Source organism: Strix aluco, chromosome 11, assembly GCF_031877795.1.
Source record: "Strix aluco isolate bStrAlu1 chromosome 11, bStrAlu1.hap1, whole genome shotgun sequence".
NCBI classification, from domain to species: domain Eukaryota; kingdom Metazoa; phylum Chordata; class Aves; order Strigiformes; family Strigidae; genus Strix; species Strix aluco.
The window spans coordinates 16,737,505-16,762,281 of record NC_133941.1 but is presented as its reverse complement, the minus strand read 5'-3'; the positions used below and the strand labels follow the sequence as shown (position 1 = coordinate 16,762,281).

The window sequence follows — 24,777 nt, the reverse complement described above, 5'->3', positions numbered from 1 at the left end:
AAGAGTCCATTTTTTAAAAAAAACAACCAAAACCACTTTATTTACATAAATTACAAAAAAAAAAATCACACTCTTGCTCACAGAAAAAAATCTACTCTTAAAAACTTGGTTGGGCTTAAATACCTGGGTCCTGTTACTTGCCCTCAGCCCCTGCCGGACCCACCCTGGGCTCTGCAGGGCCAGGGGGACAGTGGGCGTTTGCCCCCGCTCCTGCCCCATCTCTCACAAAGGGGTGAGCAGCACTACGCACGGCGAGGGGAGGGATGGAGGGGGCTTGGGCCCAGCCCAGCAGCATTCGGCAGCTTTCCTGGGGCCAAAAACGAGGAGGAGAAGGTGAAACTGTGCAAAGCACGGGGGGCAGGGTGCAGAGCTTGGCACAGGGGGTGACAGGAAAGGCCCCGCACTGGGAAAGCGTGGCAGGTGATGGGGTGAGGGCAGCATGTGCCGGCACAGGGCTCGGCGTGGAGGGAGCGGGAGGTGCGGTGTGGCTTGGTGCAAGCAAAGCGGGAGTTGCAACGTGGCTTGGCGAGAGGGAGTCGGGTTCTGCGCCACGGCTCGGTGCAAGGGAGAGGGTGTGCGCCAGGGCTCAGGGCGAGGGACAAGGTGGGGGGCTTGCACCGCAGTTCAGTGCGGGGAATGGGGGCTGTGCACTGCAGCTCAGGGCAAGGGCTGGGGGGGACAAGCACCATGGCTCAGTGCAGGGGATGTGGGGGTGCACGACGGCTCAGTGCAGGTGTCTTAGAGGGACGTTCACCATGGCTCAGTGCAAGGGACGGGGGGATGCGCACCATGGCTCAGTGCAGGTGCTGGGGGAGACGTATACCACGGCTCGGTTCAAGGGAGCGGGGATGTTCACCATGGCTCAGTGCAGGGGAGGGGGGGATGTTCACCATGGCTCAGTGCAGGGGAGGGGGGGATGTTCACCATGGCTCAGTGCAGGGGAGGGGGGAGATGTTCACCATGGCTCAGTGCAGGTGACAGGGGATGTGTAACGTGGCTCAGTGCAAGGGAAGGGTGACACGTACCGTGACCCAACACGTGGGATGTGTAGCTCGTGCAGGGGCAGGGGCTGAGCTTCCCAGCTGCCTCTGGCACCTGAGCGGCCGTGCCGCGGGCACTGCTGTCCCTGGGGAGGGAGCCGGGGTGCAGAGCGGCCGCGGGCAGGAGTGGCAGCACCATGGCCTGGCCCCCCCCCGTCCTTCACAAGGATGACGTCGTCGAGTCCACCACCTCACGGCCGTTGCACACCGTGGGCACGTACTGCGAGGCCGAGCCTGGCCAGGAAGGCAACAGTCAGGGGCATGTTGGGGTCTGGCAGCAGCATCTCCCCAGGGCATCCTACTGCAGTGGACGATGGGTGCCTGGGGAGCTGCAGCCCCTGGGGCTGGCTTGGAGGGTGCCCAGGGTGACCATGTCCCCTCGGGGCCAGGCTGTAGAGTGCTTGGGGTGGCTGTGTCCCCTCAGGGCAATGACAGGCCCCCCAGGAGCAGTTACCCCCCTGGAAGGCCCTGCTGCAGCCTCAGGGCTTGCAGCCACAGGAGGTGGGGGATTGGGTCAGGGAACAGGGATGAGCCATAGGGGACACAACGTCTTCCATTCCCCCACTTCCAGCCATGCCCTACCCTGCACCCCACTTTCATTCAGGGGCCCATGCTGGGTGCTCCCACCGCCCCTGCCAGAAAGGGGCTGCTGCCCCCCCAGCCCTTCTCCAGCCCCACTGTGCTCACCATGGGATTGGCTGGAGCTGGCAGCCGCCACGCTGAACCGAGCGGTGCCCACACGGTGGCTGGCCACGTTCTTCTGCGGCTGGAAGAGTATGATGTGGAGCTTGGGGGTGAAGAGGCAGCCGAGGACCACGGTGCCACTGAGGCTCACCGAGATGCACATGGTGGTGGTCTGGACCTGGAGATGGGAGTAGATGTCAGGTGCTCCTGCCACCAGCCCTCTGCCCTGAGCGGGGCAGGATGAAGCCCTCAATGTGGCACCAGACAGAAGCTGCTGCCTGCACTCCCCAGGGACAGCCCACACCACCCCAGGTCCCTCTGTGAGGGTGGACCCGATGGAGACCCATGGGCAGAGGATGGGCACTGCCCTGATGGGGACATGCTGCCCCTGCAAAGTGGGTACACCCTGAGCAGCACCTCCAGCCTTGCCAACATGTTGCTTTGGGTGCTCCCACTGGGGAACGCAGGTCCTCTCTGGAAGCCCCCGGCTGCAGCTGCCCCCACCAAGTCCTCCAGGCCCAACAAGAATGTGTCTGGGTGCCCACCCTTGCCAGGGGAGTTGAGGTGCTGCAGGGTGCACCCCATGCTTCCCAGTCCCTGGCACTGCTCGGCTCCCCAGGACCATGCTGGCCCTGGGGTTGGCATTCATGCCCTGGGTGAGGGGTGTCTCGTGCCTGCGTTTTGCAAGGCCAAAGGATGTCTATTACTCCTACATGGTCAGGCTGGGGAGTCTCTGGAGGTCTCAGGGCCATTTCCCAGCCTCACCCTAGCAAACAGTCCATCAAGGCAGGGGAGTGTTCTCCCTAGGACCCATTGCCCCCTCAGCCACAGCCCTTCAGCCACCCTTCACTTGGTCCCAAATGCCCCAATGAAGAGGTGACCATCACCAAGTCCATGGCCAAAGACCCTTCCCCAGGTCAATGCCCCATTCTAACCACAAACACCGTGGGGGCCACATCACCAGGACCTCTCAGATCAAGCCCTGTTAGAGCCTCCCCAAAACTTAGGCTCTTACTCGGTAGTCGCTGGAGGTCACGTAGAAGATGGGCAGGAAGGCCAGCCAGATGATGCAGGTCGTGTACATGGTGAACCCTATGAACTTGGCCTCATTGAAGTTTTCAGGGCATTTCCGTGTCTTGAAGGCATAGACCGTGCAGAGGACAATCAAGAGGACATTGTAGGTGAGCGAAATAAGCATGTTGGAGTCGCGGTTGTTGCACTTGAGGGTGACAATGTACCTCTTGTCAGGCTCGGTCTCCTTGCCTGTGCCGGGGGTCTCCACCAGCAGCCAGATGATGACGATGATCAGCTGGCAAGAGATGAGGGCCATGCAGATGACCACCTGTGATGTGGGGCTTATGAACCGGGGGCGCTGGACCCCTTCCTTCACCCCACTGAAGATCCTGGCGATGCGATTCGTCTTGGTCAAAAGGGCTGAATAGCAGACAGCGAAGGATGTGCCCAGCCCCAGGCGCCGCAGCGTGCACACCTCGGTGGAGGGCTTCGCAATGAAGATGAAGGTCATGCTGTAGCACATGAGGACCCCGGTCAGGAGAATGTAGCAGAGCTCCCGGCCAGAGGCCTTCACTATGGGGGTGTCATTGTTCTTCATGAAGACTCCAAAAACAAAGAGGGTGGAGATAAAACCCAGGCAAGAGATAGTGACGGGACCAATGGCCCAGACGTCTTTCCAGCGGATGTACTCTTGCGGCAACTCGTAGCAGCCATTCAGGGTCTCGTTGGGCCAGTAACCGAGACCACAGTCCATGCAGGTGAACTCATCCAGCAAGTACTCATAGGGCTGGCAGGGGATGCAGATCCAGCAGCATATGTCTCCGGGCTGCATGCTCTTTATCTCATTCTTCTTGCAGGGGTCGCTGCACTGGGACACAGGGATGGAGGTCTCAGCCCATGAGATGAGGCTGGTGTTGAGGATGAGCCCCTCAGCCCAGTAGCCCACCTTCTGATACCGGTACCGCCCGTCCATGTGGTGATAGTTGAAGATGTTGTAGCGCCCGATCCCATCGCCGTAGCGGTCAAATCGAACGATGCTCTTGGTGTCTGCTGGCCTGAATGGAGCTGGGGAGAGAAGGGGAGACAGTGACTGCCATGGGACAGGAGAGCTCCTGGCCTGGAGGCAGGGCTCCTTCAAAGGGTCACATCCCACCGTGGCCACAGGCACATGTCCAACCTGTTCCCTGCCTTCACTCTCATGCTTGCTGCCTGTGCACACATTAGGAGCAGGAAAGCAAAGGTGAAGAACTACCTCCCCGCACACCTAAGAGCTCAGCAGCCCCAGCCAGCTCTGCAGGGGCAAAGCAGGCAATTTTGCAGCCTCTATGGCTCTCAGTGACACCTGGGTAGCCAGGCTCAGCCCAAGTCACAGAGGACATGCTTCTAATTCACCCCTAACTACATGGGTCCTTGATCAAGGGTAATCCTCCAGTTTAATCCTCCAGTTTAATCCCCGAAATGTGAATAAATCATGATGATTGCAAGTGAGGTCTCCAAGGACCTATGTTCTTGGAGGGTCCCCCCACCCAGCTGTAGCAGGATGGAGTTGGTCACCAGCTTTTCCACACTGGGTACAGAAGGCCTGGGTTGCCTCCCACAGCTGATGGTGGGCTGTTGGCATCCTGGGACAACCACAGCCCACAGCACAGGGGTCCCTGTGTAGAGGAATCGGAGGGTCTTGGGCCAAATTTTGGTCTCCTTCCTCTTCCCTGCCCCTCCAGCCATCCCTTTCCAGTCAGGCAGATAAACCCCATCTCCATCTCTGGACTCACCATCAAAATTAACATTGAGCATAAAGTCCTTGTAGAATCTTTTGCCATTGACTGGCTTCATGGCATCGCAGAGCTTGGTGGCGTTGGGGCACAGCGCCTGGTGCATGTTGTGGAGAGAGTGAGCCATGGCATAGACCGCATTGACCACGAATGTGATCTTGGACTCTGGCTCAAACTTGCCTGTCTTGAGGGAGTACCGGCTACAGTCCTGCGTGTGGAAGCTGCATTTGAACTTCTGCTCCCAAAACTCCCGAAACCAGGGATTTCGGCTGTTATTGTAGGGGTGGAGGTTAAGGAAATAGGAAGCAAATTCCTTAATGGGGTATGCTGCTAGTTCAATGGTGATGGCTCCCTCTGCCACCGCTTCGCTCCCGGCCACCACGCTCTCCAGGGCTCCCCACCCATCACTGGCCACCCATGTGAAGGACACATTGGCTCGCTGGGCAGCCGCCAGAAGCTCCCGGGCGTCTTCGCTTCGGGTGAACAGCACAACCACTCTGGCATTGGGCTTCTGCAGCAGAGCCCGGACCACCCCATCGTAGGTCTTCTTGTTCATGGAGCGCCCCACCTTCTCCGAGGTGGCAATGCAGATGTTGCGCATGCGGGCTTCTTGCTCAAAGGCCTCAATCCCTGTCTCCCCATAGTCACCCTCCGAGGCCACGGTGGAGACGTAGGTCCAGTTGAAAAAGCGGAGGATCTCTGCCATGGCTTTGGCTTGGTAGAAGTCTGGTGGGACGGTGCGGGCAAAGTAGTCATAGCGGGACTTGTCGCTGAGCTTGGCGCTGGTGGAGGCATAGCTGATCTGCGGGATCTGGAAGAGCCGCAGCAGGTTGGCCACCTGTGCGGAGGAGGAGAGGTGAGCGCCTGAAGATATGGCCCCGCGAGAGACGTTCCCACCAGAGGACCCCTACCCCACACCAAGTGTTGCATGGTGCTCCAAGCTCAACCATGGGGCTGAGGAGCAACCCCCACCTGGAGGGTCCTGGTTGGTAGACAGACGAACAGATGACACATTCACAGGGTTGCCTAAGCCCTCAGACATGCTGTTTTTTTTTTTTTTTTTTAGTATTTCATGCACTTCCCTCTGAAATTTGAGGCTGGGGAGGAGATAAATGGATTCGTGGCAAAAGCAGAAACTCCCCCATGGGTGACCTGTGCGAGACACTGGTGGGCAAGGAGAAAGCCAAGGCACCTGGCAGCTCCATGGCGTGGGGGTGAAGGGCTCTGGGGGCTGGGAGCCAGGGCGGAGCTCCCCACACAGCCTGGGGGGGCTGCAGAGCTGAGCATGGGTACTGGCACCTGCGCATCCTGCTTTGGGAGCCCCAGTGGGACCAGCACCTTCCAGCTGCTCAGCAGAAGCCCTCGTTAGCTTCAAAGGGGAAAAAAGCCCTGCTAATGAGGCTGCTAAAAACCCAGGCTCTTGGAGCAGCAATGGGGGGGGCTCAGGCGTGCCAGCGGGGCTGGTGAGCCTGCCCACATCTCGCTGCTCCCCAGGCGAGAGACGCAGCTTAATTAACGTGGACAAATGTTCTCAACGACAAAGTCCCCTAATGGCAAGAAGGCCCCCGAGCGCAGCAATGTCGCTGCCTGGCCTCACTGCACAACAGCAGCTGCCAGCCCACCGTGCTGCCCCAGCGTCACTCGCGCTCCCCGGCCGGCACACGGGCTGCCCGCCCTGCCACCTGCCTGCCCGGGGCTGGGACGGTGCCCCCAGCCATGGGGACACGCCGGGTCCGCCAGCAAGGGGAGGGACAAGCGCCCGCCTGGGCTGGACCGGGGTGCTGCCTCCATCACCCGGTCCTGGCTTCCTCCGCCCCACAGCTGGGGAGATGTGGGGACCCTGGGGACCAGCAGACGTGGTTTGACACACCCTGGGGACTAATTAAAACTTAGCGAGCGCGTGGTCCACCGGCAACCCCCAGGACTCAGCTGGCCCCACCGGCTGCCTGCACGCTCAGGGGATGACTTCTCCCTGCCGAAGCCGGCCTCTGGGTCCACAGAGCCGTGGTTTTGGGGACTGAGCTGCACCCCACCCAGGGTGACAGCCAGGTCTGAGGCTCATGGTGCCTGTTCCTGTGGGATCACTGTGGACACGGGGGCAGTGGCCCCCTGTGACCACCCTGCCCTGGCTGGGCAGCCCTATGGCTGAGCCCCTCAGAGGCAGGTGCCCCCTCACAGCCAGCCGCACCTCGCGGGCTGGGTTTGTGGGGGCAGAGGGAATGGTGCCCCCTCATGCTGGGCAGCTCTGCCTGCTGGGAGCGGTGTCCCCACATCCCCACCACAGTGTCCCCGGTGCCCTTCTGACATCAGAAGTGTCACCTCCACGCTGGGGCATGTCCCTGCACCCGGCCGCCCACCCATCCCACGAGGGACAGGAGTTGAGCCAAACCCCACTTCAGTGAGCTGAACCCCGCTCCTGCACAACAGCAGCCCCCAGGGACAGTCAGGGCACCGCAGCAGCTGCCCCACCCAGCACTATACTGGCCAGGGAGGGACCGGGACAGCCATGGCTCGGCTGTGGCCATCCAGGCCTGGTGGTGGGGGCAGCTGGTCTGCTAGGGGCTGGAGGTGGCCCCCCACAGCACCTGCCGCATCCAGTCCTGGTGGCATCATGCTGTCACCGTCAGCCGGAGGAGCAGCGCCTGCAGGTGCTGATGGCATACGTCAGGTGGGAGAGGGCCAGTGTCCTTCTCCAGGCCCACGCCAGGACATGGCAGGCCAGGGACCAGGACTGGCACTGCCGATAGGCAGCTCACACCATCCAGGCCCGCTGGCAGCAGCGAGGGACGCAGCAGCATGGTGGCACCGAGGACGGTGGGGACCTGAGCATTGAGATCATCCTGGGCTGAGGAGCTGCGCTTGCAGCCACAACCCCAGGAGGGGAATAAACCCCCATCCCTTTGTGGGACAGATCCACTGGCTCGGCTCGCATGGCTTATGGCATGTGGGGGGCTCCCCACAGCCCCCAAAGGAACCCTGGCCACCATCAGAGCTGCAGCCCCTCCCCAGTAGCAGAGAGGTGGCTCTCTCAGTTGCCAGGCTGGCATCCCCTCACCATTGCAGAAAGGGGCAAAACATCACCACGAGGGACACGAGAGCATCCCTGTGCCACACTGACAGTGGCACCATCACACTGCTACATCAGGGGTTTTACCTGCCCCCATGCCATTTCTGCCGACCAACCCCCCAGCCCCACCTGAGCCCCTCTTGTCTGGAGGGTACCTGAATGGAAACGTCACTGTAGGAGCCCCCGATGACACCGGTGATGGCGGTGGGCACATCATCATGGACGGCGTAGGAGCCGTCAGGGCAGATGTGCTCAGAGCCGTCCACCCTGGTGAGGGAGGCACGGACAAAGTCGAGGGACTGCTCGAGGGCGTAGGTGTCCTTGGAGCAGGTGTCGAGAATGTGGGCGCCCAGCTTCACCCCCGGCAGGATGCTCCCGTCCTTGTTGATCTCGTCCAAGGCAAAGAGCATGGCCTCCAGGCGCTGGATGCCCCGGTGCTCGTTGATCTTGCCGCAGTCTTCGCTCCCCACTCCTTTCTCATGGACAGGGAAGAGGCCCCCGATCACCAGGTCCCCGTCCATGCTGATCTCCTTTTTGCCAGCCATGCCGTGCCCGGCGGCCAGGCAGGTGACCACGCGCATCAGCCACAGCCAGGCGGCCAAGGGGACCGCCATGGGGTGCGCTGGCGCCAGCCGGGGGATCTGCGCCACCCCGTGTCACCCGCTGCCACCCGTCAAGGCGAGGGCAGGCAGTCCCCAGGCATTGGGTGGTGGGGGGTGGCGCAGCGTGGTTTCAGCAGGAGGGGGGGTCGTGCTGCCCTGGCAGAGCCTTCGGCACCTGGAAAAGCAAAGAGAGAAGCCACCGGGTCTGTGGGCTGCAAGGCGAGACAGGGACTGTCCCCATGGGCAGTGCCAGTGCTGCATGGGCCAGCAAGGGCATGAGCCTGCCTGTGCCCCCCATTCCTGTTCCCCCCAATCCGGGCTGCCCTTCGGAAGGACACCCCCCCTCCCAGAAGGGCGAGCTAAGCGGATGTGACAGCTCCCACAGTGACCTGAGACCCCCAGGACACCCTGCAAGTGACACGGACCCCAGGGGACAAGCAGGGGTGCAGGGATCATTCCCCCCGCAGCACTCCCCAGGATGCACCGGCATGGGCAAGGGGGGCACAGAGCTGACTTCTGCAGCAGCACCAGGCAGAGCAGCCTGTCAGGGAGCAGCTTGCTGGCCCCTAAAAAAACCATTGAGGGAGGGAAGGAGCCAGGGAGGTCACCCGGGACAGGGATGTCACCTGGAGCAGAGAGCCCAGGCTGGGCAGGCAGAGTCAACGTCGGCTCCAAGCCAAGCCCCCGACCCATGCATCAGGGGTGCCCACAGCTCCTGACCTCCAAGAGCGCTGCCAAAAGCAGCCGGCCATGAGCCCGCCGTGCCCGCAGCACCCAGCCACCCCGGTATTTTAATCCCCATCCCATAGTCCCGGAGCCCACCCGCCCTGCCACTGCCCCCGGTGCTGCCCGTGGCTTCATCCTCCTGCAGCGATGCACGGGGTGGGCTCCGGCAGCCGTGGTGCTTTAGAGTCTGTTCTCTCACCACCCCCCTTCCTTCCCCGTATACTAAATTCAGAGATTTCAGTAAAAGTAAGAGCCAGGTTTGCTGACTCCCTCTGCAGAAAGCACGGAGGCGCGGGGGAATCAAAGGCTTTTGCAGCAGGCAGGCCTTTTTTTGGCAGGAGATGCAGTCCCCTCGGAGATCAGTTGTCTTTTCCCAAACCACGGGAGAGATTTGTTTCCCATTTGAAGCTGACTGCTGAAATCCCTCAGGGCCGGCGTTTTGGGGGCCGTGGGAGAAGGACACCCCCTGACAGCCCAGAAACCTCAGGCTGCTTCAGCATGGGAAGCTGCCGGTGCCACGGCGGGTCCCGGGGCTCACCGCAGCCCAGCACAGCAGGGTGCTTGTGGGGACACATGCGGTGGGAGGGTGATGCTGGAGAGTGCTGCGCCCCCTGCAGCCCCCCGCAGCCAGTCCTGAGGCTGCTCTCCCCGAGCAGGAGCAGGGCACCCCTCGATGCCCCTGCGGTGCTCCCAGACAGGCAATGCCGGTGGCTGCAGGAGCCCTCTGGCAAACAGCCGGAGCCAGCGGTGATGCCCAGGGGGATGCAGGCAGGAGTGTGGCACAGGGCATAGCAGGTTGGGGTGGTGAGATGCATGCAGACCTCCTCCTCCTCCTCTGTGCCCCAAAGTGCTTGTCCCCAGGTACTGCCTGCCGGTGACAAGCCCCCAGCTGCCTCAGGGCATCTCCTATCTGACCCCCAAATTTGAAGGAGGTTGGGGAAGATGCCTTATTTCAGGCAGTGAATGCTTTTGAGGGACGCAGGGTTTCCTCAAGCAGGAAAGAGGCCGCAGGAACATGGATTATTGATGGAGCCCATCAGCGGCAGGCTGAGCCTGGCACAGGGGTCTGGCAGCACCGGGAGCTGGCTCCTTGGGGTCCGGCTCCGCGGGGGCAGCTGGCAGGACCCGCCAGATGAAAGGCACCTTCAGGCAAAGCTCTCCCGAAAGGGCGAACCGTCACCCACCCTGCAGTGAGCCCCGAGGAACGCCGTGAGCAGGGCTGCGGCCATCCCTGCAGCTGCTCAGCTGGGCTGGCACGGTGCTGGGGGGAGGACAGCCCGCGGGAACAGCTGGAGAACATCTGGGGAAGTGAAGCACCCGGCAGGGCAGACCAAGGCCAGCCCGATGGCCGCGGTGTGTTGGGAAGCTGCTGGCTGCCGGCAGCCTCCCCTCCCAAAAGCGTCGGTGAGTGGGATGGGTGAGAAGGTGCCGTTGCTCTTACGCGCCCCGAGCGCCTCCCACCCACCCCCCGCCAGGAGACCTGACCCCCTCTGACACCAGCACCCTTCGGGGTGGCACGGGGCGTGTGTGAGAGCAGCAGCGCTGGGGGGGCGCAGGGTGAGCCCGCCTTGCACAAGCCGCCATCGTCACCTCCCGCGGGGGTCCCTGGAGGTCCTACCGCCACCGAGCTCTGCCAGGACCCCCCCACCTCCCTTCTGCCCCACAGCCTGTGAGCCCCAGCGCCTCGTGGGGCCAAAGCGCCTTCCCCGGGGTGCTCGCCCCAGCACCCCCCGCCACCACGGCCGTTCGGCTGCTCTTGCCCAGCCCGGCGGGAGCGTGGGGTGTCGGGGAGGGGAAGGCGAGGGGAGCTGGCGCAGCCCTGGCCTGCGCACCCCAGCAGTGAGGCGAGAGGGGAGCAGGCTGCCTGCCCCAGCGCAGCCCCCCCAGGGGCTGGGGTGACGGGCTTGGCGGATCCACCCCAAATCCCGTCTCAAACCTGCCCTGGGGTCCGGTTGCCCCCGCAGACCTCCCCAGAGCCACTCGCTGCTCTCTCCGTCCAGGGACAGCCGGAGGGACCCGGGGGGGCGGCAGCAAGGGCGGGGGGGGGCTGTCCCCGCCGTGCCGGGCGGTCGCCCCCGGTTCCTTGTCCCGGTGACAGCGGGCAGCCCCTGCCCGGAGCCGGGGGACAGCGGCGGCGGGGTCCCGCTGGGTGCCCGCTGCAGGCGTCGGCGCTGCCGGGGCACCGGGGGGACGGGGATGCCCCGAGCCCTCCTCCCGGAGCCCCGCGGACCGGGAGCCGGCGGGACCGGCCCCGGTGCCCCCCGCCCCGCTCGCACCCCCTGCCCAGCTCGTGCCGGTGCCGCTGCCCGGGCTCGGCTCCCCTCCCGCAACCCCGGGAGCCCCGGCTCCGGGCACCGGCCGCCGAGCCCGGCCGTGCCGCGGCCCCGACGGCTGCGGGGGATGGCCGGTCGCCGTGCCCCTCCGCCGCGGGTACCGGGGCTCTGGGGGCGCCGCCAGGGCACGGCGCGGCCCGAGGCTACGGGGACGGGCGCGGCCGGGAGCGCCGGGGTGGGACCGCAGCCCTTACCTGGGCCCGGCGGGCTGTGCCGGGAGCCGGTGCCGGTGCCGGTGCAGCGGCTGCCTCGGAGCTGCGGCTGCCGCCGCCTCCCGCCACCGCCTCTGACACTCCGCCAGTCCCAGCCGAGCGGAGCCGCTCCGCCCCCCGCCCGCCCCGGCCCGGCCCCGGCCCGGCCCGGCGGGCAGCGGCACCCCCGGGGCCGCCCCGCCTGCCCTCCGCCGGCTCGCGGCACCGCCGGGGATGGCACCGGCAGGGCCGGGGGCTGGCAGGGCTTGGGCGAAGCCGGGGAGGACACGGCATCGGCAGGACACAGGCAGGGAAGGCAGGACACAGGCAGGACACAGGCAGGGATGTCGGGACACAGGCAGCACATGGCCAGATCCAGGCAGGACATGGCTGGAGAAGCCAGGACACAGGCAGAATACAGGCAGGACACAGGCAGGACACAGCAGATCCAGGCAAGGGATGGCCAGATCCAGGCTGGGCAGAGGCAGGACCCTGGAAGCCCCCCCAGAGCCCCCAGCTCGGTCCCAGCCCAGCGAGAGGGGTCCCAGCGCTGGCTCCAGCTCCACAGTTGCAACCTGGTGCCCCTGGGGACATTCCCTCCCCCCCACCGTGCCCAGCACAGCCCCCCACCCAGCCTCTCCCCTGCTCCCGAGGCCCTTGGGGGGCACCCAGGGGCCCAGCGACCCCCCCCACTCCACGCAGCCCCCCCGCACTCACCGTCGGCCCAAGCACCCAGCTGGGAGAAGGCTTTGGACCATCTGACAGCAGAGGCAGTGGCTGGATTTAGTGTGCCAGGTCTCCACCGTTTGCCCAAACCCTTTCTGGAGCCATTCAGCTGCCCAGGATCCTGCCGTACCGTGTCCCCATCGGTCCCGCGCCGGCAGCCTGGCTGTCCTGGAGAGTTCTGTGACTCAGGGACAAGAACAGGATGGGGGATGACACAGGAGTCACAGGGATGGGCAGGGGCCAGGGGTGCCTCTGGGGCAGCACCCTGAGTAACCACCTCACCTTGTGCCTCAGTTTCCCTACTGCCAGCTGCTGTGCTTGCAGGCTGCGGGTCAGGGCGCTGCAGCAAGAGCCAGACCCGCTCTGTGCCCCCCTCGCCTAGCAGTCCTCACTTGGCGGGGGGGATAACCCAGGACCTCCGTGACAAGGTCCCCCCTGGGGTCCCACAGCACCAGGGCCCCAGACCCCGCCGGCCTGTCTCCTTTCAGGACTGTTAGCACAGCTGGAGCAGGAGAAGGGGGGTTCCCAGGCTGGGGGACCCCGCCACCGCTGTCCGGAGGGGACAGAGAGCCGGGCAGGGCTGGAGACATGCCATGTCGAAGGATGCTGGCACCGCCAAGGTCCCGCTTCCCCCCCGGCAGATGGGACCTGGCACCAGCCTCGCACGCACCCCGGCACCGGCTGCATCCTCCCGGCTGCTGCTTCGGCGCTGCTGACAGCAGAAGGACGATGGCAAAGCCTCCCCGGGCCCCATCTTTGGTGGAGTTAGGGGACAAGCAGTGTTAGGATCTGCTGCCTGGCTCCAACCCTGCCGGAGCCTCAGCCTGGCATAAATATTTCAGGGGGGTTGGCAGTTTTGTAATAACCAGCAACAAAGATAAACACCGGGAAGAGCAATATTTTTCCATGTGGGTTGGAGGAGTTTAATATTTTATCACTCAGAGCACAAAATATTTATGAACAATCTCATGTCAATCACTGGCTGAGGACTAATCATGACCTTTCCAAGCCAGGGAGGACACGTCCCCACCACAGAGGGACAGCCAGGCCACCCTGCCCCTTGCACCCCCATTCCAAGCCCTGGTTTTGGGCCACCACGTCGGTCTGCTGGGGGACAAGCCCTGGGCTGCCGCAGGCACTGGGGCACCGGGGCAGGGCAGGGGCTGAGCTCTGCCAGCCGGGAAAGGTGCTCCAGCACCCGGCATTGCCCCGCGACACCGCGGCGGTGACCAGGCTGCTCCATCGTCCCCAGCTGGGGACAGGGAACTGAGACCAGCATGGGCAGCCCTCCCGGCCTGCACCCCACGGCTGCGGGACCAGGCAGATGGGATGTCGGGGAGGGACCGTGCAGGCAGGCTGGTCCCCCCGCCACAGGAGGAGCGCAGCAGTGCCAGGCCCACCAGCAGCCCAGGGACCTGGCTCTACTGGTTTTACTTTCAGCAGGTTCCCAAGAGGAGTGGGGATGCCACCTCCCTCCAGCCCAGCCTAGCCCAGCTCGGCAGGGCAGCTGGGACCCTTCCCTGCTCCCCCCGCAGCTTGCAGAAGCCAGGGACGGTCCCTGTGGCCCCGCTGGGTTGCCTGGGCAGGGAGCAAGTGCAAGCAGCAGTGATGCAGAGCCCTCAGGCAGCTCCCCGGATGGGTCGGGGGGGCATGGGGGGCAGCCCCCTCCCTGCCACGGGGCAGGACGGCGCGATCAGCCAAGAGGCAGTCAGCAATGGCACCGGCCACCAGTGAGGAAAAGCATCCACTTTATTACAGACCCCAAAAGTGCCCGTGGCAGTGCCAGGAGGACCAGGTTTACACGGGATGTTTCCATTTTTCAGCAAGGGGAAGAGAAGAGGGGAACAAACCCAATCGACCCTACTCACAGCTCTTTGGTGCTAGAAAACACGTGGCGGTGCGGCAGAGAGAAGCTGTGGGTGAGAGGGGCACTGGCAGAGACGAGGGGGGGACACCTCTGTCATCCACCACACACCCCGAGACACCTGCGGGGAATTTGCGACGCATCTAGACACACAAACAGCAAATGCATTTCGCTGGCCCCCAAGCCTGCACCTACCCCACACCGCTGAGCACTGCAGGAGACCCCCCCACCTCCCGGTGTCCCTGAAATGGTCAAACACCCTTTCTGCAGAGAGGGAGAGCGGGTTCCAGGGGGAATCAGCGACCGAAATCTCTTGGCTGAGAGGAAGGAGGTGGGAAAGGCGACTGGTTCCCTGTAACTCAGACTCTGGCGGGAGGCAAGGCAGCCAGGTCTCTGCTTCACTCTTCTCCTCTCTCGGCAGCGATGGGCTCCTTGGTCCACTTGTCTGTGACCTCCTGGTTGCCTGTGTAGCCCACGTCAGGCAGCAGGCCTGGGGCTCCCTCCCCATCCCCGGTGACCTCCAGGTCCAGCTCTTCAAAGGAGGAGCCGCTGGCTCCCGATTCGCTGTAGCTGTGCTCACTGCGGTTGTCCGCCTCCTCCCGGCCACGGCTGGCTGGGAAGGGCAGCAGGATGGAGGTGGCCACCGAGGTGTCTCTGCTGTCAGTTGTGGCCTCTATGCTGATGGAGCTCGTCTCACTCATGGTGTCGGCCCCTGGGATGGAGAGAGAAGGGAAGGGAGTGAATGCTGTGGGAAGGAAGCAGTGGTGATGGGGTGCCACAGCCTTCGAAGCCACCAGAAACCTCAGAGACATCAGGCCACAGTGGAGACCAGCTCCTGCCTCTTGGCACCTCCTGTGCCTTAGAGCAGTGACCGGACCAAGACAAACACGAGCTGGACTCAAGCAGCTCCCTGAAATCAGGACACCCCAAGCTGGAACAACCAACCCCTGGCTTCCCAGCCGTGCCCTGACCCCACTGCTGCTCTCCCAAGGACCTGGCAAGCCCTTCCTTAGGGAGAATGCCTGGCCTGGGAGCTGGGGACGGGGCGAGGAGTGGGATGTTGGGCTGCGAGGGTGATGGGGAGCTGCAGCATTGCTTGAGCACCAAGGGGATGGTGGCACACAGGCCAGTCCTTGGATTTGCCACCGCCAGAGGTGGGTGTACGTCCAGCCTTGGGCCAGAGCACCCTAATGCTGCCTTCAGCACCCGCTACAACCTGCTCCCACTCCCTGCGTGGCTCCTCCGCAGCCGGCAGCTCCAGCAGCAGTGTGAAGGCAGGCATGGCACTGGCAGACGGGACTTGGGGTGCTAGAAGATGGGGAGAGCCTTGCCAGCTTGCTTGGCACTTCTCCATGTCACCCGTCTCCCAGCCCACACCCCACCTCATGGCTGAGCCCCACCGGGGGCTGCCCCTGCCTGCCCGGGTGGACCCCTCGGCCCACCGCCCCCTCCCTGGATCCCTGCCTCGTTAGCTCGGTCGACAACACCATTAAGGAGTCGACGACGAGACGAGCGTGTCAGATTGAGACCAGCAGCTCAGTGCTGTTGCCAGAGCAACCAGCCGGGAGACAAAACCCTCCTGTAAAACATTAATCATTGTTAATTATAACATCACAGATCCATGTGGTTAATTATGACATCACAGATCCACGTCACTGATTACGACATCACAGATCCACACTGTTAATTACGACAGCGGCAGCAAACACTGGGTGGTCTCCTCCGTCACGGACCTCCCCGTTCCACCCTCTTGCCGCCTGCCTTGCACTGGCGGGAAGCGTGTGCCGGGCTCGGCTGCTTCCCGGCACCTCTGCTCCCCCGGGGACTCCGTCCATGCCAGGCCGGATGCCCCTGCCGAGGATCATGCCCCACACCGGGAGGGAAACCAGGAGCAGCCCTGCTCGGCAGCGGCACTGGCAGAGGACTGCGGCTTGCCAGTAGTGGGGCTGGGAAGTGGCAAAGAGGACGGTGACGACCATGGAGGGGGTCCCAGGAGGGAGAGGAGAGCCCTCTCCTCCACGCTGGCTCTATCTGCCGGCACGGGGCTGCCCCACGCTCCTGTGGGCACCTCCAGCCTCCCCAGGCTCCTGCAGCTGGGGTGCCCGGGGCTGGGCTGCTCACCTTCCTCCAGCTGTGTGGCAGCCACTGATCTCCTGGAGGAGACCCACCAGGGAGGGAACTTTCCTTCCAAACACCCTTAAATTCCATTTTTTGCTGTTTTTCTTCCCGGCCTGGGCAGCTGCCAGCAGAACTGCTTGTAAATGGCAGTCCTCTGCCTTCTGAGCGGCATCATCCCACGGTCCTGCCGGCTGAGTGAGGGCTGTTTGGAGAGGACCGAGCAGCGGTAGCAGGACAAGAAGCAGCCGGGAAATTCCCACAGAGACAGAGTATCCACTGCTTCATCCCACCTGCATGGTGTATCAGCTTCATCCTGCTCAGCGGGTGCCCAGAGAGGAGCCTGAGCCTCCACCCTCTTGCCTTGGCCATGGCATGCAACCCCTTCAGCCACTGGCACGAGCCAAGCCCTGGGCCACCCACCCAAGCAATGCCCGGTGACCTCCCCATGAAAAAGAGAAAAGCACCATCGCTCGCCATCACCCGACGTCTTTGCTGCAGCATCAGGGAGCACCTCGACATGGAAACTACATTTACTCTAAGTTAAAAAGGATGTTTTGCATGCTGCCGGCCAGGCGCTCGCCGAAGGGGACGGCGGCCACTGAGCAGGTGGCAGAAAGGCGGGAGACGCTGTCCTACCTGGCAGGACCTTGGCAGGGCAGTGGGTCAGCAGGGAGCCTCTGGGAAGATGGAGAGCTGCTGGGGAGGGAGGGGAGCATGTGGTCCCTGAGCCTTGAAGCTAACTAAGGGTTTGCAAGGTCTCTAGTGGGGATCTCAAAAAAAAAAAATCTGATTTGGCCACCTTGGTGACCTGAGGTGACATGGACACATTCCTACTATGGCTTCATGACAGCTCACGTCATTCGTGGTCATCTTGTGTCCCTCTGAAATGCAGGGGAAGAATGAACCTGACCCCCAAGCCGTGCCCTGCCTGAGCAGCACCCCTCCTGTGTCACCCTGGGGGAGGTTTCGGCTGGGAAGCCGTCATGTAACCCCCGGCCACAAAGCAAAGGAGCTTCTGAGGGGAGGAGCAGCAGCTCAGGAAGGGGAAGACAGGGATGAAGCTGACCTACACGCTCCTCTGAGCTGCCACCGCGGGAAAGCACCGCTGTTCTCACCCCTGCAGCCGACTCCCTCTCCCTCGCTCCAAGGGCGACAATAAATGGAGTCCTGTTTCCTTTCAGCCAGGCACTTTTTCACTGCTCTGTCACTTCTGATCATATTTGAGCAGCCTCAGCTGGCTAATTTGTCCATTTCAGCAGCCTCGCTCTCCTCCGCGTGCGCAGGACAAGGCTGGCTCTGGCGCAGCCACCCAGCCTGGCTGAGGAGGGATGGCCAGGGCAGGCAGGATGAGAGACAGAGCCGCTGCTGCTGGGGATGGTGCAGGGTCAGCTTTGGCAGTGGGATGTGGCAGGAGTCCCCAGCTGTCCCAGCACAGGCAGAGAGCACAGCAAGGCTCCAAGAGGGCAACCAAAGCCTCGTTGGAAGGTGCCTCGTGGGTGAGCAGGGGTTCAGCTCTCATCTCGCGGGCATGTGGAGGTTTCCGGCAGCCCTCACACCCACTTCTCTGTCCTGCCCCGGGCACCTTGCTCCATCCCCCAGCTAACCACTGTCCATTCCCTGCATCCCATTTCCCAAGGCTGGTCCCTGCACCAGGAGCCAGCCCAGCATCTGAACCCAGCACAGCTTTTCCCTCTGGCATGCAGCAAGCTGCCACCCGTTCCATGGAAAACCCCTGCTCTGCTCTGCTCCCCCAAGGACGGTGTAGCCATCCCGCTGCACCTTCACTCAGCAGGAACGTGGAACCTGGGAAGTTTTAATTTGGGAAAAAGAGGCACAGCCAAAGGTGAAGCGCTGCTGGGGTGTTGAGGAGTCCCTCAAAAGCCAGGGCCACCTAGGAAGAAGGGTAGCCAAGCAGCCAACACCAAGCCAGGAATGGGGGCAACGGGAACTAGTCACCCCATGCTGCTAACAAGTGGTGGGGAGCTGGGTCCCCCAGGCAATGCAGCCCTGTGCACCCGGGTACCGGCATCCCCAAATCCCTCCGGGAAGGAGAACAAGCTCCCCTCCCACATCACCCCAGCATGACACTGATGCCCGAACATTGCTCCCCTCTTGCTGCACTCGGGCCCTCTCTTTTCCCCCATTCGATCAAATATTCATCACCTCTGCTGCTAAATAATAGATGAATGTGCTGCCAGGAGGGGCACAGCTCCTCTGCGCTGCCGAAGCTCGCACACAAGCTCTCAGGAGAGGGGCTGGGGCAGGCAGACCAGCAGGAAGGCATGGCAGGAGCTGCACGCTGAGACCCTTCTCAGGATGTAGAGACAGGCAGAACAGGCAAGAGCTCTGCGGAGGACGGAGGTAAGCGGGGATGAGGCAGAGCACATCAGGGAAGGTTTCCCCCCGTGGCACTGGGGCTCAGCGGGTGATGCCGTCGGTTGCACCCGGACGCTGCTGGACAGACTCAGCTCCAGGAAAATGAGCACCTGAGACTCTGGGCAGAGCCACGTGCTTAGAAACCATCTGTGTTCATGCCAGCAAGCCCGTGTCAAGAGGCTGCTTTTGTTTGCTTTCACCTTCCATGCGCCGCAGCCGGGTCATGCTGGAGAGCATGCTGCTGAGAGCGAGCCGGGAGCGAGGGCCTGCCGAGCGCCACACTGATGCCAAAGCCCCGGAAAATAATTAAGTACAAAACAACTAATCGTGATTGACACTGGCCCCCTGGAGACCCATCAGCCGCCTTCCAAAAATGCTTCCTGTCTTTCCGATGACCCTGACAATGGTGAAGAAGGGCTGGAATTGGTGCGGAGGCAGCCGCAGCCCCCGGCCCCTTCCTTGCGTGCCAAGTGTGTCCGTCCTCAGCAGAGCTGACGGCACCCTGTTCTGTGCACAGCTGCAGCAGAAAGCAGAGACCCCCGACCACGTCCTGCAGCCTTTGCGGCCACTGGCTTCGCTCGGAGCCGCAGGCACCCAGCACCTTGCAGGGTGAGCTCAGGAGCAAGGACAGCAGATGACAGCCTAAATGGAGAGATGCGCTCCAAGGTCAGGAGGCTCAAGAAAACAAATCCAAGCTTTTCTTACACACCCAATCACTTGGTACTGCCTGGCACCAGCCACAACAGGCAAGGAGAAATGGCAGTGCCTTCCACTGGGAACTCCTGAAGTTTTTAATTTGAGGAAAGCGTAATACAGCTGCTGGCAGGGAGTTTTGTGAGCCGTGACTGAAAGGTGCTGTGTCCACACAGAACATCACAACATATGATTCTTGCTCTGAAATTGCACGCTAAATGCTGTTATTTCAGTATTTTGTGAAGAGGGGGAAGAGCGAGCCCAAGGCTGCCGTGCATAAGAGCGTCCTCAGCTGTCTCAAGGAGAGGAGAAGGGGCTCAGCACCTCCCCAGTCCCCCATTTGCTCTCCGAGGCAGCAGGGTGTTGGAGCCCTGCATCTGGATTTGTGCAGCTCAGGCACAGCCAGAGGAGCTGTGTGCCACCCAGGAGCATCCCAGCACTGCCTGAGCTTCCGCTGGGGCAGGACCACTTGAAACACACACAGAGCTGAGGTGGATCAAGAAATAACCCAAATCCATGCAACTGGGGCTGAGGGGAGACCGCACTGAAAAGCAGATGGGGACACTGTGTGCCCACTCTCCAGTCGGCAGAGGAAAGCTCAAAAGCTGTCACAGACACGCCGGCATCTGCTGAGTCATGAAGATCGCACGGCCATCATGCCTGTTGAAGGGGCTGTGGCTAAGCTGAGCTTGCTCCTTGAGCTGCTCCCCCAGGAGGAAGAGAGTAAAAAAATGGGGAAAGAGACCGGGGCTTTCTCTTCTTCCAACTCAGAGGTGGTTGCACAGATCCCAGCACAGAAAATACTTGGGAAGGGACGACCAGGCTCGGTCTGTAAGGTGTCATCTTCAAGGCGTCTCCTTCAAGGCATCTCCAGCGAGTGGCTGGGCAGAGGGGAGATCCTCCAGTGGGCTCTCTTCTCGCACCAGGGCTCAGAAACCCACACAGTGGTGAGATGTGGAACCCGACAAGACCAGCTGCCCCCTCCCACCTCACCTCCCAACTTTGACCCTGCTGCTGAACCAGGGGCAGCCCGACGGCCACTCGATGGCTGGAGCTGGGGCAGCACCACAGGCAACAAACCGAGTCCCCAGAGTCAGCAGGATGCTCACTGGGTACCGTTTCCCTTTGCACAAGCCCAGGACCTCCACACACAGTGCCACCCCCCCCAGCTGACAGCAGTCATGCCAGCCTGGGGCACTGCAACATCACAGGGATGCAGGAGATGATGGGGACCTCCAGGATCCTCACGCAGGAGTGGCACAATTAACCCAAAAGCTTGCCATGTCCTCGGCCCTCTTGGGAGCCTCTCTGACGGTTGGAGCAAGGATGTGATGGTGCCCAACCAGACCTGGTTCTGCTGCTGTGCCCAGAAGCGATGGTGATCACAGTGCGACATCCAACCTCGACTCTCTAGTCTCAGAGGCAAGGCCAACCTCTCACAGCTATTATTATTTTAAGCTGGTTTTGTGCAGACTCAGCAGATGACACCACATCAGACTGCACCGACAGAAGTCACCTACGTGACTAGAAGGGAAGGGGTGGTGGAGGAGCCAGCCTAGAGCTGCTGCCGGAGAGCCCAGCCCGGGGTCTCCTGCATCACAAAGTCCAACATCATTTGCTGTCTAAAATTGGGAAGACATTCCCAGCCCTTCTTCCAGCAGGGCAGGGGACTCCCCCACCACGGGTAGGCTGGCAGTGGTGTCCCCAGGAAAGCACCAAGACAGCCAGGGCGCAGGACAGCGGCTGCACCGAGATCCCCTGGCTGTGCTGCGGGACCGTGCACCCTGAGAGGTGCAGAGAGGGGCACACACAGCTGCTGAAACCACCGACCTGAAGCAGCTTTTGCTCACATGGGTCCTGCTGTCCTCTCCAAAACCAAGAGACAACCATGGGAAGGTGCCGGAGTGAACAGGCTGTGGGGTGCCTTTGGTCAACCCGGGCCAGTGCCCAGAGCAGCCGCCCCAACACAAGGCAGACAAAAAGGTGAAGAGCCGAGTGAGCACCATGAAAACAGGACCTCTAAGCACTGGGAAACTGCTCCAATTAGACTCTTCATTGCAGCGCTAAATGGACAGAGCTCCCAGAAAGCAATTTCCAGGCTTGCTTTTACGCTGCACGCAATTAAGAATTAAAGCAACCCAAACCTGAAGATGTGTTAAAACAAATGACCAGACTCCCCGGGAGGCGAGGAGAGCCATCATGCTTTTTTCATGCCCATTACACAAGCGTGGACGACCTGTGGGGCAGGAGGAGGTGGCTGCCCCCACCAGTGGCCGGCTTGGCCACGCCATTCAGCGCCCGGGAATGCTCGGCTAGCCGGCTCCCGCATCTCGCAGACATGTGAGCACGTGGGCTGGCGACGGCAACTAGCATTTCGGGTTACTATAGCACTGCTGTTCTGCGCCTACAGCCATTGTGGTCCCTTCCTGTATGAATACATCCAGGCTCCAACAGATCTCGCTGAGCAGATGCTATCGGGCAACTCCACCACCAGCTACAGCAACCTGGTATTTAAGCTCTTCGCAATCCCAATATGTAACAGATGAAGATGAGATCAAGGAAGATGTATATGACAAGGAGAAAAACAAGCCCAGCTGCAACCAAAAGCTGTGAGAACCAGCTCTGCTCTGACAACAGTGGGCCAGCGGCTCGGCGGCAGCTTGCCCCTCGCCCTGATGCCACAGGGATGCCCGGGTGCAACTTGAGGCACGGCGTGACACCTCAGGGACGAGATCCTATCTCAGCCTGGGGTGAGGGGAAGAGGTGTGCTGAGACTTAGCAGTTGTGTGCCTGGTGGGCACAGGTCAGCCCCTCTCTGCCTGTTCAGGTGGCAAAACTGGGGAGACCAGGACCCCCGGCTTTGGGAGGGCTGATGCCGATCAAAGACAGAGCCCGTGCGCAAGCCACAGATACCTGTGATGTCTGTCTGGGCATCCTCGGCCTCAGCTGCTGCAGCCCTGCTCTTCCTCTCCAGTTCTTTCATTTCAGGCACGTAGAAGTCCCCTTGGCGGGCAAGGGGACACACAAAGTAGATGCGGTCCTCCTTGTAGATCTCAATCCGGGGGTGGGCACACAGCTTCCTCTCCTGAAACACAGCAGGTAACAGCGGGTCAGGGATGTGCCCTTGCCCCGGCAGCCCCCCACCATGCAGACCTGCTGGCCTGGCAGCACTGCAGACTGACCTGCTTCGCCCACAGACATGGGGGCACAGCGAGGAGTGGTGGGTCCCACCCCAAAACCACAGTGATGCCTTCCCTCTCACAACAGCCCCCTGCGTGCCAGGGCTGGTGGGTTCAGCCCTGGGGGTGAGCGGTTGGCCAGGCTCAAGAAGGAGATGCTGAAGTTTTAGGGAGATGCAGCTCCCTTGGCTCAGCCTTGTTTTTGGCGTGCTCATTTTGGGCTGGAGCGAGGGGTTTTGGGGAGCCCAGCAGCTGCTTCGCATGGACCTGCCAAGTCTCCTGGCAGCACGGCCCCATGAGCAGGCATAGCACTTCTCCGCTAATTAATATAATCCAGAGCCGACAGCTCAAGCAGCTCCTTTCAGAACGGCAAGGGCAGGGGGAGTGGGAGATGAATCCCTGGCATTTCAGATAACTCCCCCTCCTCCTCTTCCTCACCCCACCTCCCCCCAGCAGCACACTTCAAGACCTCAGCTCCCCCAGCCAGGGACCTGTGACGGGGGCATGTCCCCCTCGGGTGCGCCGGCCCACGCTGAGCCAGGGCTGTGGGGACTCTCAGGGTGCTGGGGCTGGGCTGAGGAGCAGCTGGACCCCTCTTGCCACCCCCTCCTCGCCTGCTCGCCCACCAGCTGCTTGCTGGCAGAGGGGGCGGCTGATTACAAGCTGGGTGAGAAGGGAGAGTGTCTCTTCAGCGGGTTTTCTTTTTCTTTCTTTCCCCTTTTCAAATCACTGACAGTTTTTATTTAACCCTGCAACCACCCTGATTATCCTCCTCCTCCTCCTCCCTGCCCTGACTATCCTCCTCTTCCTCTTCCCTGCTCTAACTATCCTCTTCCTCCTCCTTGCCCTGACTATCCTCCGCTTTCTCCCTGTCTCAGCTATCCTCATTCTCCTCCCTGCCACATCACCCCGGCATGGCTTGCCCAGACATCCTCTAGCAGGGTCCCCATCCCTCCGGGGCTCTCCAAAGTCAGGTCTGTCCCCTCTCTAAGGACGAGCTCTATGGACACATCAATCATGTCCTTACAAAAGCCTGTTCAGTCCTGATCCCCTTCATCCTTGGGGATGGACCAAGCTGATTTCAAGTCATTTATTTCCCAGTCAAATGCTGGCACCGGGCAGAATCCACAACTGACAGGAGCCAATGCCAACCCCCTCCTCAGCGCTGTCAGTAAGGCCACCTGGAGAGCTACCTCCATGCTGGCAGGATGCTGCGCAAGCAAGACAAGGAGAAAACCCCACATGAGCCATTTTCAGGTCTATTTTCCCAGGAAAGCCTGCAGGAGCTGGCTCTGCAGAGCCCCAGTTTGCCCAGCGGCACCACAGCAGCAGAAACACAAACCCCAGCAGAAGCTCTGCCCATCCCATCCCAACATCTTCAAGCCTGAATTTCGGCAGAGTCCCTCCTCCAGCCAGAGAGGAACCACATTCACGAGCCCCGTGCCGCAGGGACGTGCAGGGACGCGGGCGGGCTTCCAAGGCGCTTGGAGCCCGGAGTTCCCACTTGCAGGCAGGTGAAACACTAACGCACACAGATCAAAACTGTATTAAATAAAAACAAGCCAGACTGTTTTTAGCAGCAGAGCAGAGGCGGCTCATATCACTCCTGCTTTTTCAGCAACAACTCAGACAAGAACCCTCCCTGCCGCTCTGCCCCTTGCTCTACCAACCACAAGCCCATCAGCCAATCTTCAGCTCAGTTCGTTATTTTAGGTTACTGCAACACATACCAGAGACGGGTATCTCCAAGGTTTTTTGGATGCATCCAGCTGGCCCTCCATCACTTAATGCAGACAGGGACAACTCAAAGGATTTTAGAGCAAACAGACCTTCACTAAATTCATATGAGGTCTCTAACCAGTCTTAAACTTCAGGGCTCCAGTCCAGCCTCCAACATATCCCAAGCTGACTTCCCAAAGCCCACCCTGGTTTCCTAAAGAGTGGATCTGGGACATAACCTCTCCTTACAATTTACCTAGGCTGCTACAACTCTCCTTCCAATTACACAGCCATAGTAGTGACCCCCCCCGAAACACAAACAATGCCTCCTCCATGCACATAAAATAAGGGAATTGTGGCTTTTTAAGGAATAAAAATGCACACCTGTGTGAAGAGCAGGGTCCCAGATTGGCTCTTGAGCCAAATGCTGCTTCACACTCAAGGATTATCCTATAAGATAGACGGGGATGCTCCACCCTGCCAGGGTGGGAAGCAGCTTTGTCTCCCTGAAGCCAGAGGAGCCAAGGTGCCCCGCAGCCAAAGCCCATGGCTGTGGACCAGGTCGGTGGGATGATGCTGAAGTGGCCGGACACTTGCTGTCAATACCAACGCCTGCCTCATTACAGACAGCTACAAGGATGCTTAACACTTGACTTCATCCCAGTTCATGCAG

General features: G+C 61.5%; 2 protein-coding genes across 3 annotated transcripts in view; both read right to left on the bottom strand.

The window, feature by feature from the left end:
* Positions 1–9: 9 nt before the first annotated feature.
* GRM2 (glutamate metabotropic receptor 2) lies at positions 10–11,535 on the bottom strand. The gene is made up of 6 exons (XM_074836297.1): positions 11,433–11,535; positions 7,733–8,354; positions 4,511–5,348; positions 2,740–3,803; positions 1,728–1,902; positions 10–1,274 (listed from the first exon to the last, which is right to left on the bottom strand). The coding sequence occupies exons 2-6, from the start codon at positions 8,189–8,191 to the stop codon at positions 1,201–1,203; spliced, it is 2,610 nt and encodes an 869-aa protein (XP_074692398.1). The 5' UTR covers positions 8,192–8,354; positions 11,433–11,535; the 3' UTR covers positions 10–1,200.
* Positions 11,536–13,886: 2,351 nt separating this feature from the next.
* Positions 13,887–24,777, bottom strand: part of TEX264 (testis expressed 264, ER-phagy receptor) — a 43,368-nt gene continuing 32,477 nt past the window's right edge. For both annotated transcript variants that reach the window (XM_074836295.1, XM_074836296.1), the window contains exons 5-6: positions 22,120–22,291; positions 13,887–14,731 (exon numbers count right to left, since the gene is read on the bottom strand). In XM_074836295.1, coding sequence (XP_074692396.1) covers positions 14,418–14,731; positions 22,120–22,291 — 486 coding nt within the window. In that variant the 3' untranslated portion in view covers positions 13,887–14,417. The remainder of the gene's footprint in view (positions 14,732–22,119; positions 22,292–24,777) is intronic.